The 14096-nt window shown below is 41.7% G+C and overlaps 1 protein-coding gene across 2 annotated transcripts in view; it reads right to left on the reverse strand.

Moving 5' to 3' along the window:
• The window catches only part of KHDRBS1 (KH RNA binding domain containing, signal transduction associated 1), a 40181-nt gene extending 26470 nt beyond the window's left edge, over positions 1-13711 (reverse strand). For both annotated transcript variants that reach the window (XR_001119648.3, XM_004266534.3), the window contains exons 1-3: positions 13153-13711; positions 926-1050; positions 186-302 (exon numbers count right to left, since the gene is read on the reverse strand). Coding sequence is in view for 1 of the 2 variants with exons in the window: in XM_004266534.3 (XP_004266582.1) it covers positions 186-302; positions 926-1050; positions 13153-13534 (624 nt within the window). In the remaining variant the exon portion in view is untranslated. The remainder of the gene's footprint in view (positions 1-185; positions 303-925; positions 1051-13152) is intronic.
• Positions 13712-14096: the final 385 nt, after the last annotated feature.

The raw sequence follows: 14096 nt of genomic DNA on the forward strand, positions 1-14096 counted from the left end.
CTAGGTTCTTCCAGCGTTGCCAAAGAAGTGAATTAACTGGTCTATAATCTTTTATATCCAATGCAAATTAAAGGGAATCACATTCTGTACATACGCAAGTGCTAACTTCCATAAGGAATCTATACTGGACTCTGGGCTACTGGAAGGCATTAGGGTGTTTTCTTGCCTCATTAATGTGAGCTTACCTTGGCCTTGTCTCTCATTGAGCCCTTTCCCAACACAGAAATCTTTGCACCAGTCTCTTCTTGCAGTCTTTTGATTGTATTCCCTTGTGGTCCAAGGATCTTCCCCACAAAATTGAACTGACAGAAAATAAAGACAGATTTCTAAACACATATGTTCCTATAAAATATTTTCACACGTATTATTTATCTTCAATAATCCTGTAAAATAGGTAGAGTATTACCACTCCCTTTTTACTGAAGTATTATACTGAGGCTGTACGGATAAAGTGATTAGCCTACGGTTATACAACTGGAAAGTGGCAGTTCGTAGACTTGAATTTCCTGATGTAGTTTGGCACTCTTTCCATAATATCACACTGCAACCCTTCATACTTTTACATAAATATTTTAAAGCCAGTTACTTCAGAACAGAACAGACATATGGTACCCTCTGGTAGTACTGGTTTGATAAACTAAATATAACTAGTTGCTTTCCAAAAAAAAAAACTTTGAGAAAAAAATTCTTTTTTTTTTTGATAATAAAAAGATGATTATATTTCCGTCCTGGCTATAGCTATGCTATTAGGGACGGACTTGCATGTTTCAACTGCCAGATACATATATGGGACAGAACCTTCACCAGCTTAAGTTTCTGACACATCACAATCTCTGTAAGTCTTCTGCTACAGCCCACGCTACAAGACATACTACATACTCTCATACTACAAAGACAACTCAAAGTGAGGCACTCTTTCCCTTACCTTGGGATACTGCTTGACAGGTATCAGAACCCTCTCCTTCAGCTTCATGTTCTTGTGAGAAAATAAATCCAAGTAATTCTCCTCATCGTCCTTTTTTGAATCCCCTTTCTGAATCTTCTCAATTTCTGAATAGGACAAACAGAATTTCATTTAGTTTTTTCTTTTAAATAAAGGCAAAATTCTGAGTCTGCTCAGCTTAAAGCAATAACACAGAGTACTGTGTAATGAGAAAGTGCTAATTTCAAATGGAGACTGGGTGAAAGCACCAAAGCTAGATGAAGCTAACTAGGAAACCCAAAGCCTGCTTCTAATAAGAGCAGTCTGCTCTTCCACTTCTAGTGGAAACCTCTACAGAGACATTCAAATGTTCTTAACACAAAATGGATTTAGCAGTGAATTGGGGAAAAGGGAATAAACGAACTAAAAATATTAAAATCTAGATCAAGAAAAAAGTACAAAGTCATATCTTAATGAAGAGACAAAGTCAATAATTTAAATACACAACGGAGAGTCCCATTAAAATTCTGTAACAGTAGTGCTTTGGATAGTAGTAATCCTTAAGAGTCTGAAAGATCTGGTTTTTACTCTGCCACTCACCAGTTGTGTGAGCTCTGAAAAATTTTTTAATTGCTCTGAATTTTGGTTTCCTCATTGTAAAATGGAGGCAATATCTACCTCATGAGGTTACTATAAAGACAGAATAAAATAACATATGTAAACATGCTAATTAAAGCCCATTTCTTTCTTTCTTTTTTTTTTTTCCTTTTGGCAGGTGGGATCTTAGTTCCCCGACCAGCAATCAAATCCGAGCCCCCTGCAGTGGAAGTGTGGAGTCTTAACCATGGGATCGCCAGGGAAGTCCCAAAAGCCCATTCCTCAGGAAGTGTTTTAATATATACTGAACACTATCTAGCCCAAATTCACTCAGTGTCCTAAAGGAAAAAATGCACCAAGATAATTTCAATTCATGGGTTAAGACAGTTTCATCAGCTAGAACCTTAGCAACCAAAAAGATTTTCTATCATTAGGGAACTTCATTCACCCATCCATCCATTCATTCAGTGACTGCAAGTGTTTGAGTGCTTCCTATGGAGAGGCACATGAAGGGACAGATACAGGTATGATCACTAACCACTATGGAAGACTTACTAAGAGCCAGGCACCTTGTCCTGTAAAGTATATGAGAAACAACAGAACAAGTCAAACATGGTCCCAATCTCCACTATGTTTATGTACTAGAGTTCCCAGTCTATGAAGTCAGCAATGAAGTATAGTTAAATGCTACAACAGGAGTACTAACAGAGATGGGGGCCGAGTATGGAGGCAATGAAGAGCAGCAACTAAAAGGTTATATACTATGGTCCACTGAGAACAACAACAACCAAAAAAATTATACTCCCTAAAATTAGTGGAACATTCTAACTAACACAGAATGTTCTCCTTATATAACATTTCCAGTGTTTCTTCTATAATTTTAAGGCAAGTGTTCTCAAACTTCATTGAATCACCTGGAGGGTTTGTAAAACTAGACTGCTGGGCTCCAATCCCAGTCTGGGATTGTGTTAGGAGTTTGCATTTGTAACAAGTTAGCAGGTGATGCTGATATTGCTGCTCTAGGGATCACACTTTGAAAACTACCAGTTCTGTATAAAGACATACGACTTCAAACACATACTGCAAATCTAAACCTTTAACAATTAAAAAAAAAATAACTGTTTAGACTAAGTCCAGCTGTAAAGTACACGGATGAAGGAAAGTTACTGACACTGACAGACTACAGAGTTCAGAATTTCAAACTGAAGGCTTCTGTTTATTAAAAAGCCTAATTTCAGATGTTACACTCTTATAAGAACGGTAAATGACTGCTCTTTGCACTCCTATTTTTCATTGCTTGGAATAGAAAACAAATTTAACCTTACAATCAACAGACTAAATGCTTCTTCATTCAACACCTATTTGTTTACTGTTTCACTGGTAGTGTATCCTGACCCCACCCCTTCCCACTTACTGCTAATATTAACTTTTTGTAGTCTCTAGTTTTGAGCCTACCACCTCTGAACACACCTCTTGAGTTTCTGGGCTGGGAAACTGGGCACTCAATCTTCCAAAGTCCACAGGAACAAAGATGCCACATTTCTAATCTGAAAACATCACTGAGGAGCTTCTAAATATGTGGAACAAATTACATGCTTCATTCATCTTAACTATGTCTCTCCGTGTGTCCTAATTGCTGCCATCTAGTTAGGCCCTTCAGCTGTACTTTATACCACTTTCCAGAAACTTTAATTGGTTAGAACAAGAAGATAAGACTCAAAGTCTGTTAATCTGTACTCCCATAGGAAGCAGGGATGCAAAACTTGAACCCAGTAGAAAGGTTTGTTTAATATCAATGTAATGTGCCCCGTGAATTTAAGACCTTTCTATAACATGGATCCTTCTGCTATATTTTGAACTAGGCAGATCTTTAATTAGGATCCCCTTGTCCACTTACCTCACAATTTAAAAAATAATGTTAAAGCATTTTCAGAGAATTCAGAGAACAATGATTTAAGTAAAACAGAACTGAAAAGATAAAACAATCAGGGGGTTAGCCTAGAAAGCAAAAGAAGCAGCAGCAACTTGAGCCTTCAAGAAGGGTGGTCTTCTATGTTTGGAAGGGGAAGGACCAAATATTTATTAAATGCCTACAATGTATCATACTCTATACACATATTACCTCATTTATCCTAAAAAGTAACTCAGTGAAGTAGCTGGTACTATCCCCATTTTATAACTGAGGAAACAAAATCAGAGAAGTTAAATCTCTAAGTCACAAAGCTGTTAAAGTAGTAAGAGAGTAAGGATTAAAACCCAGGCTTTCTCTAACTTCAAACCTCATGCTTTTATTATTGCCTTTCAGTGAGGAGTTGTGGGGGGCACTTTAAGCAAAAAAGAGCTGATTCTGTGAAGTTTTGGGAAGTACTGCTTATACCCCCAGACACTGTCATGCAGCTAAAGACAACAAGAGGGCTCTGCGTGTGCCTCAGATGTTCAGCTGCCTGATCTTTCTTTTCTTTTTCTTTTTTTTTCCTCCGTTTTTCTTTTTCAATTTCTCTTCTTGGCCTCACTTCTTGTGGAGGGCAAAGGAGCAGGCTGTAATGGGAAGAAAATAAAATCAAAGAGAAGCTTCCTAAAAATGCCTCACCCTCAGGCAAAAGTACTTTCTAGACAATCTTCTGAAATTGACTCCTTTACTTTTTTTTTTAATTTGTTTACTTTCGGCTGTGTTGGGTCTTCGTTTCTGTGCGAGGGCTTTCTCTGGTTGTGGCAAGTGGGGGCCACTCTTCATCGCGGTGCACAGGCCTCTCACTATCGCGGCCTCTCTTGTTGCGGAGCACAGGCTCTAGACGCGCAGGCTCAGTAGTTGTGGCTCACGGGCCTAGTTGCTCCGCGGCATGTGGGATCTTCCCAGACCAGGGCTCGAACCCGTGTCCCCTGCATTAGCAGGCAGATTCTCAACCACTGCGCCACCAGGGAAGCCCTGAAACTGACTCCTTTAAAAGATCTTTGCTTGGGCCTCTGGAGACCCTGGGTATCCCAAGAGTCAAAGAAAGAAACGCTAAGGTGTAAACAACACACAGAGAGGTGACCCATTTGCTTCAAAGTTAGATGCTGACAATAATCATATCTTACCAAGTGCCTTTTATGTGTCAGGAATGTTGTATTTATTGTTTCCCTTTGTCTTTATAACCAGGATTATCCCCACTTAACTAGTGAAGAAATCTTGTCCAAGATCACAAAATTAGTGACAGAGCAGCTATTTAAACCCAGGTTATTCCTTACGTCAGTCAGAGCAAATTCAACAAATCTCGTGGCTTTTCTTCTACTCTTTTACTATAACTTAATCTTTCCTTTTTTTGGTAGGTGTTATCACAACCAGACTGTTAGCTCCAAAGGATGAGAACTGTTTCTTAAATGTATGACTGAGAGGAAAGAACCTGAGTTTTGAAGCTAAACAGAACTGGGTTTGACTCCCAGCTCTGCTACATGCTTGCTGTGTGACCTTGGGCAAGTCATTAAACCTCATTTGGTCTTCCTTCTTACTTTTAAAAAGGATTTTTTTTTAATGGATGAAAGATTTAAGGAACACAAAACTGTTAATACAAGAGAAGTTTGAAAAAAATTATACACAGATTTTATCAACTGGACTGGCTTAACTAAAAATGGCTATCATGTACATTCCATTAACTGAACATGTGATAAGGAGCAAGACAAGCAAGATTTTCTGACTAAGACATCCAGAGATAGTGCTTCTAGGAGGGCAAGATTCATAGGATATCTGCTCCAAAAGGTCAGGTGTCATGCCCTCCTCCAGACTATCAATGTATTTGGTTCATACATCTAACGACAGCACACCTTCCCCTGCTATGAACAATTTCTGGACCCTTGCCATTATTAAACTAACTGCAATTTATAGTACAGTGTCTACTAGACAACAGGCATCTATAAACATTTACCAAATTAAAGAAATGTACCATTAACACCCCCTAACTTCCCTTAACGACTCATATAACTTCATCATTCCCAAATTTATAGTTCTTTGCCCTGTATCTTTTCTGTTGGTAAATCCTTTTGGAATCACAAATCCAGTAAGTTCATTAATTTTGTATAAAACCACTCCATTTTTTTCATTTTTCAAATTATTTATTATTTAAAGCAAGAGCACCGAGTTATAGGTTCTTAATTTGGTTTGGGGTCATGAGCCCCTACAGACTAGCTCCCCAGAAAAAGATACCAACACAGTATTTCACACACAGTGTTGACTAAGGGTGGGTACTGGCTCAAAAAAAATCCCTCAAAGCCAGAGTTAAGAGCACTCTAAGGGGCTCAATTCCCACATTCCAGGATAGCGGCAAACTCTATTATGGCATATCGACCACAGTCTCACAAATCTCTTAGGGTACAACTTAAGAGTTTAAGCCTTTTTTTCTCTTAAAAACAAAACAAAACAACAAACCACTTTATTTTGAGATAACTGTAGATTTATATGCAGTTGTCAGAAATATGAGATCTCGTATATCCTTCACCCACTATTCTCCATAAAATTTTGCATATCTATAATATCATAACCAGAAAATGCACATTAATACAATCTTACTGACTTTACTCAGATCTCAACAGTTTTGCATGTACTTATGTGTGTGTGTATGTTTGCTTAGTTCTATGCAATTTAATCATGTGACCACCACCACAGTCTCAGTACAGAACAGTTCCACCACAAAGATCCCTCATGCTACCCTTTTATAGCCACAGTCACCTCCTTTCCTCTCTCCCCAACATTGGCAACCACTAATGTTCTCCATCTCTATTATTTTATCTTTTCAAGAATGTTAAACTAATGGAATTGTACAGTGTGTAACCTTTTGAGATTGGGTTTTTCATTCAGCATAATTCTCTTGAGGGAATTCCCTGGAGGTCCAGTGGTTAGGACCTGGCACTTTCACTGCCAGGGCCCGGGTTCAATCCCTGGCCAGGGAACTAAGATCCTGAAAGCCGTGCGGCCTGACCAAAAAAAAATCTCTTGAGATCCATCCAAGTTGTTGCATTTATCAATAGTTCATTTCTTTTTCTTGTTGAGTAGTATTCCATGGTATAGATGTACCACAGCTAAACTATTCATCAATTGGAGACATACGGGTTATTTCCAGTTTTTTGGCTATTATGAATAAAGCTGCTATGAACATTCACGTACAGGTTTCATATGAACATAAGTTTTAATTTTTCTGGGATAAATGCCCAAGAGTACAACTGCTGAGTCGTATGGTAAACACATGTTTAGTTTTGTTAAAAACTGCTCTATCACAGACCTATGCATGCTAACGATATTTTACTTCATTTTGCTAGTATTATGTTCCATAAAAACAGTATTGTAGGGCTTCCCTGGTGGCACAGTGGTTAAGAATCCGCTTGCCAATGCAGGGGACATGGGTTCAAGCCCTGGTCCAGGAAGATCCCACATGCCATGGAGCAACTAAGCCCGTGTGCCACAACTACTGAGCCTGCGCTGTAGAGCCCACGTGCCACAACTACTGAGCCTGCGTGCCTAGAGTCCATGCTCTGCAACAAGAGAAGCCACCACAATGAGAAGCCTGTGCACTGCAATTAAGAGGGGCCCCCACTCGCCGCAACTAGAGAAAGCCCACGTGCAGCCACAAAGACCCAACACAGCCAAAAATAAATAAACTAAAATAAAAATAAATAAAAAAATAAACAGTATTGTACCATAGGTATGTAGCCTTATGGGATTGACTTTTTCACCTAACATTAGATTTCCAAGATTTCTCCATCTTGTGGCATTCAGCTATAGTTTTCATTTTCACTGCTGTATTAAGTATTTTATTTTGAGAATCTCACAGTATCCAATCAATGGTGAAACAAAGTGCACTATTTTATGAGTGAGACATTCACGGGCAAAAGTTTCTTTGAGTATATTCCTAGGAATAACCTTGCTCAATTTAAAGAATTTGAATGTTCAGCTTTCAAAGGAAATGCCAAACTGTTATCCAAAGTGGTTGTACCAATTCACACTTCTACCAGCACTGTTCCTTCTAATCCACATCCCCTCAAGCACTAAGTCTTGTTTGACTTCATTTCTGTCAATGTAGCAGGTTTTCATTATTTTCCTGTCTCCAAAATTTTTTTTTCCATTTATCTTCATTTACTTTTAGCTACTTAAAAATTTTATTGAAGTATAGTACATTTACAAAGTTGTGTTTAATTTCTGCTGTATAGCAAAGTGACTCAGTTATACACATATATATTCTTTTTCATATTCTTTTCCATTATGGCTTATCACAGGATATTGAATATAGTTCCCAGTGCTATACAGTACAACCCCTTGTTGTCTCTCTCTTTTAGCTACTTTATATTCAATATGTCAAGTTGAAAAAAATAAATCCAGTTTGGAATTAGTTTGAAAAATGCAAAAAACCAACATGTTAATTTAAAAGTTGTCATCTTTATAAGACTAGTTCCTCCTCCCACCAGGACATGGCATATTTCTTTTTATTCACATCTTCGCTTACCACTTTCAATAAAATTTTAAGTCGACAATATGTGATCACAATATTCCTCATCTGTAATATAGAGATAAAAATTCTTCCTGCGTCATAGAATGGCCATGAAGATGGAATTAATGAGTACCACAGGTCATGGCACATGTTATATGCTCTACAAAGGTTACAGATTGTTATTGTTTGTTATGAATATTCACATACATTTTGAATTGATTTTTATTGCCTATCCCAAAGTTTTTGCTATTCTAAAAAATGAGATCATTTTGTCAATTCTTTTCTAATTGGCTACTGCTTCTATATCAGAAAGCTACTGATTTATACATCTTTACCTTGTAATCAGCCACATCACTCACCATTTTCCTAGGTAAACAACCATGAAGTTGTTGCAAATAATGATAAATTCTGCCTCTTTCTTTCCTAATATTTATACTTATACCTACACAGTCATCCCTTGGTGTCCCAGGACCAAACTCCCATACCAAGATCCAAGGATGTTCAAGTCCCTTATATAAAATGACATAGTACTTGCATATAACCTACGCACATCCTCTTGTATACTTTAAATCATCTCTAGATTACTTATAATGTCTAATACAATGTAAATGCTATGTAAATAGTTGTAAATACAATGTAAACCAGCGCAAAGCCGATTCAAGTTTTGCTTTTAGGAAATTGTGGAATCTCTCCCACCCCCGAGTATTTCTGATTCATTGTTGGTTGAATCCACATATATGGAGAACCCGTGGATATGAAGAGCCATACTTGGTCTATAGTTCCTTTGCAATTCCACTTTCTGGTTTTAATAGGTCTTGCTAGCTCTGTAGAATGAAATGGGGACATCTAGGTGTATTTCCATAGTATACTGTAAATAAAATAAAGAAATATACTATTTTGAAATTTCAATAGATTTTTGTCTGGAAATATTCTGCACTGAGGGGTTTTTTTTTGGCTGCTCCACTGCGTGCGGGATCTTAGCCTTAACCAGGGATCGAACCCATGCCCCTTGCAGTGGAAACATGGAGTCTTAACCACTGGACTGCCAGGGAAGTCCCTGCACTGAATGCTTTTGGAAGATGAATTTCTGCATATCTTTTCAAGATCATCTGGGGATTGTTAATCTACTGAAAATGTTTACTTATTCCTGAGTCATTTACACTAACTTGTATTTTCCTAGTTATAAAAAGTAGAAAAAACACTGATATACATAAAAACATCTTATGTTTATTATGTAAATATTTAACACAAATAATATGATAAATTATTTTTGTTTCAGAAAACAAGCATGGGTACCCTGAGAGTCTTTGTATGTCTGCAAACGCATTTAATTGTCATCGTGGTTGAAGATCAATTTGGCTAATATAGAAATCTATATTCAAAATCGAAATCCCTCAGAATTGCGTTATTTTTCCATCATGCAACGAGGATGAATATTCATTTATCAAATATTTAGTAAGAGGCCACTCTGTGCAGCACTCTTAAAGGAACAGAAGATACAGCCATGAACAAAGCAGACAAAAGATCCCTGCCCTGGTAGAGCTGACATTCTAGTCATAAAGAAGCAGCAGCCAACAAGCAAACACATTAACTACAACGTATGGTGCATCAGATGCTAAGTGAAAAATAATATAAAGCTGGGAAAAGGTACAGGAAGGGCTATGTGGCTGGTAAAGAAGAGTGGTCTGGGTCTTGTAGCACCTCTTGGGAAACAGGCAGAGTTGCCTGGAGGAGTCACAGTCCTCAGTGCTAGGCTCTGCTCTCCTAGCAGAGGGTTTCCCCCTCCTTCTTTGTCTTGCCCTGTGATCTTCACTGCCCTGTTGGCTAGGACTTTGATGTGTTCAGAAAATCTGATGAAACAGATTTTCTTTTAATATTTTAGCACAAAATTTATTTTTATTTTTTTGAGTACAATTTGTTGCAGGTACTATAGTGAGGGGTGGGGGGGGTGGGCAAAGAGGGTTAGGTGTGAGGATCCAGACTCAGACTGACTTCAAATTCTCCATATGCTGCTTACTAATTTTGTTACCTTAGGCAAATGATTTAATCTGTTTGCCTTGGTTTCCTCATGCGTAGAAGTAAGAATAATAAGAGTAACTTCCTCATAGTATTGTTATGAAGACTAAACATTTGATGTAAAGTACTCAGGCCAGTGTCCAGCATCCAGCATAGTGTTAGCTGTGTTTTTCTTACCTGTATCCTTATCAGAGCTTAAATACTACTATTCCGTCTTCTCAATCTCACTTTCTCACAATTGGTTGACTTTACTACAACCACTTTTCCAGATCATTCAAAAATATCTTAAAATAAATCAACTGTATTTCAATTTAAAAAAAAATCTTCAAAGCCAGGTCCAACATATATCAAGACTTATCCATGCTAAGAAATATTCACATATCCCAAGTTAGTTTTCTCAATGAGCCAGCATTACCTCAATCCCATTTCTCCAATTAAAATTCAATTTGGTTAAAGGAAAAAGACATCAAAAAAGCCCAAGTTTAGAAGATGTGGCACATATATACAATGGAATATTACTCAGTCATAAAAATAAATGAAATTGAGTTATATGTAGTGAGGTGGATGGACCTAGAATCTGTCATACAGAATGAAATAGGTCAGAAAAACAAATATCGTATGCTAACACATATACATGGAATCTAAAAAAAAAATTGGTCCTGAAGAACCTAGGGGCAGGACAGGAATAAGGACGCAGACGTACACATAGACAGTGGACTTAAGGACACGGGGAGGGGGAAGGGTAAGCTAGGACAACATGAGAGGGCGGCACTGACATATATACACTACCAAATGTAAAACAGATAGCTAGTGGGAAGCAGCCGAATAGCACAGGGAGATCAGCTCGGTGCTTTGTGACCACCTAGAGGGGTGGGATAGGGAGGGTGGGAGGGAGACGCAAGAGGGAGGGGACATGGGGATATAGGTATATGTACAGCTGATTCACTTTGTTATACAGCAGCAACTAACACAACAATGTAAAGCAATTACATTCCAATAAAGATGTTAAATAATAAAATAAAAGGTGTTAAGAGTGGGGGGGAAAAAAGCACCCAAGTTTAAAAAATGTAAGAAGGGTGAAAATCGGAAGTAACTTTTAAGGATCAATAGTTTTTGATGGCTATCCTAAGAAACCTTCTTTTACTAAAAAGACGAGCACCATACTGGACACTTGATGTGCTCAGAAAGGCAAAAAAAGCTTGCATTTTCATACCTTACTCAGTACCACGAATTTACAACTAGGAGAAAACTGGTGACATGTTATTATCTAATGATTACAGGTCAAAGGGAACTGTGCTGGTGCTTTTTACACAACATTTAATCCTCACAACTCACCATCCCACTTTACAGATGAGGTTACTGAGGTTCAGAAAGTTTCCCGGGAGTAGGTGACTAGTCAAGAGTTAGAATTTCAAACCCAAGCCAACACCTTAAAGTTCTAAAGTTCGTTATTTTATTCTCATTTAATATGGACTGATTAAAGACAGGAGGAAATAAAAATAAGACCCAGTCAACCTATACCATTTAGTCTGACGTTCCTGAATCTGCATGTACTTGCTTTCAAACACCTGGTGTTTGCTATATACAAGACAATATGAAAAATATAAAGATTTAAAAGCATTCCTTGGGGCTTCCCTGGTTGCGCGGTGGTTAAGAGTCTGCCTGCCGATGCAGGGGACACGGGTTCGTGCCCCGGTCCAGGAAGATCCCACATACCGCGGAGCGGCTGGGCCCATGAGCCATGGCCGCTGAGCCTGCGCGTCCGGAGCCTGTGCTCCGCAACGGGAGAGGCCACAACAGTGAGAGGCCCGCGTACCGCAAAACAAACAAACAAACAAACAGAAAGCATTCCTTGCCCTCAAAGAGCTTGCCAGAAGAACACAATGAACAGTAATGTTTCAAACAATCTGACTGTGTTATAGAACAGCAAAGCACAGAGTTGAAAATGTAAGCAGTTTATCTAAATGTTCTTATTCTTGACCACCTCAGGCTTTGTTTACTGTGTTTAAAAGTAAAGACCTCTAACCAACGGTGGGAGACAGAGAACAAAGGGAGGGAAATGATATTTTCATAACGGACGTGTCCATTATATCAACCCTGCCAAAGAGTCCAACTACTCATTCAGTGTTGGAATGCTGTGAATTTTTATTTGCTTAATAAAATTTAGGTATCATAAGATACACTTATTAAAACGTTTTAACTAGAAGGGAGAGCAAAACAGACGGCTTTAGGGAGAAATCAAGGCGACTAGGTGATGGCCAGTTTTGAGCAAAAAAGGAGCGCTAGTGTACACACAGAGAACAAAGACTACTATTCCTAATCTATTTCAGGACTGAAGCAAAAAAAGGGGGGGAGACCATGCAACTTCTTTCAATTTTTTCCCATCTTACTGGGAATGTCATGGAAACCATCCTGAATCTCCCTGTATCACCCCCTTTCACTGTCTCTAGGTTTGTTTTTCCCTTCTCCAATGACGAGCACGCGTTGTAAAATAAAGGGATCCAACCGTCTGGCTCTACAGCAATTGACCATCTTATCGGCCGAAGTCGGCAATCTGATTCGGAAAACCTCAAGCTCCGATTCCCACAGGTTGCTCCTGCCTCCGAGCAACTCAAGCTCCAGTTACCGCGAAGTCCGACCCGGCCCCGGCGGCCGCGGCGCGCTGGACAGGGCACCCCAGCCTCACCCCATCTCACCTCGGCCCTCCCTCCCTCCCTCCCGGCTCAGGCTGCCTTCACCTCCTACACCCTCAGTTGAGGCGCCGACCGCCACCCGCGATCAAAAAGCTTCCCCTTTCGGGGAAGCGGGAGATGAAGGTTCATTTCTGGAAGAATCTGAGCACTCGGAGCGCGGGGCAGCTGCAAGAGGTGGGAGGGGGAAGGGTCAGCAAGGGGGCGGGGAGCGCGGCACTATCCATCAAAATCTTTGCGCTAAGAGATCGCCAAGTCCCCTTCGGGCCTCCACTGCAGCCTAGGAATTCTCCCTCGCACCCTGGACCGGAATGGGAGTTGTAGAATCTAGGGTCCCGAAGACGAGGACGAGATAAGGGGAGTCCACGACTGCCTGGGTCCCCAGGGGGCGGTAAGGGAGCGGAACAAAGCCGCTACCACCCATGACCCCGGGTGGCCGGGCGACCCACAGGGACCCCGGAGGCGCCCTTACCTGCCGTCAGCAACTGCATGGCGTGAGTGAAGGACGGGTCGAGCGAGTCCTTCTCGGCCATGAGTTCGGGCAGGTACTTGTTCTCCGGCTCCATCTTGACCGAGGCAGTGGCTGAGGGGGGCAGCAGCGGGGTCGGCGCTGGACCGCCCACAGTCGCGTCGGGACCCGTGGCCGAGGGCGGCAGCAGCGGCGGCGGCTGCGTGGCGGGCGAGGCCCGGGCGCCCCCCCGGGACCCCCCTCCGCCTCCCCGGGACCGGTGAGGCAGCGGCGGCTGCCGAGACGGCGCCTGACGCACCGAGGGGTGGGCACCTGAGGGGTCCATGGAGCCGCTGCGGCCTGAGGACCGACTCATGCGCGCGGCGGGGTCGTCCCGGCGCTGCATTGTGGAGAATATGCGATCGAGGGATCGAGGAAGCGACGCGGCAGCGGCAGAGGCCCGAGCGACGGTTGGCGAAGGTGGGAGAGCGGGAGCGACGGCGACCGAAGCCGACCCGAGCGACCCAGCGAAAGAGAGCACCGGAAATGAGGCGGCGCGCGTGCGCAGCCAGTACCGGCACCGCCCTTGGGTTTCTCCGCGGAGAACAAAGTCCCTGGTCGGGCCACGGCGCCTGCGCACCGCCGCGGAGCCCGAAGAAGTCGCCTCCCCGCTCCCCTTTTTCCTCCGAGCCCGCCAGGCCGGAGCCTTGTGCGCGTGCGCGGGTGTCCGCGGGCTCCGTTAGTTTCTTTCCCTCGTGACTCGGCGCTAGAGGGACACGTGTCTCCTCCCACTTATGGCCGAGAGCGCGGAGGGGGCGGGGGCTGTGGAATGTCTTTGTCTGCGCGCGGGCCCGCGGCTTGTGGGGCGGGAGACCTGATGCTCGCGGGGCCACGCCTCCTCCAACGGCTGAGCTGTGGAACTCAATGGGGTGGGGGAGGGGAGAGGGGTCACTGAAGTATGGAAATGA

Source organism: Orcinus orca, chromosome 1 (assembly GCF_937001465.1).
Source record: "Orcinus orca chromosome 1, mOrcOrc1.1, whole genome shotgun sequence".
Lineage (NCBI taxonomy): Eukaryota > Metazoa > Chordata > Mammalia > Artiodactyla > Delphinidae > Orcinus > Orcinus orca.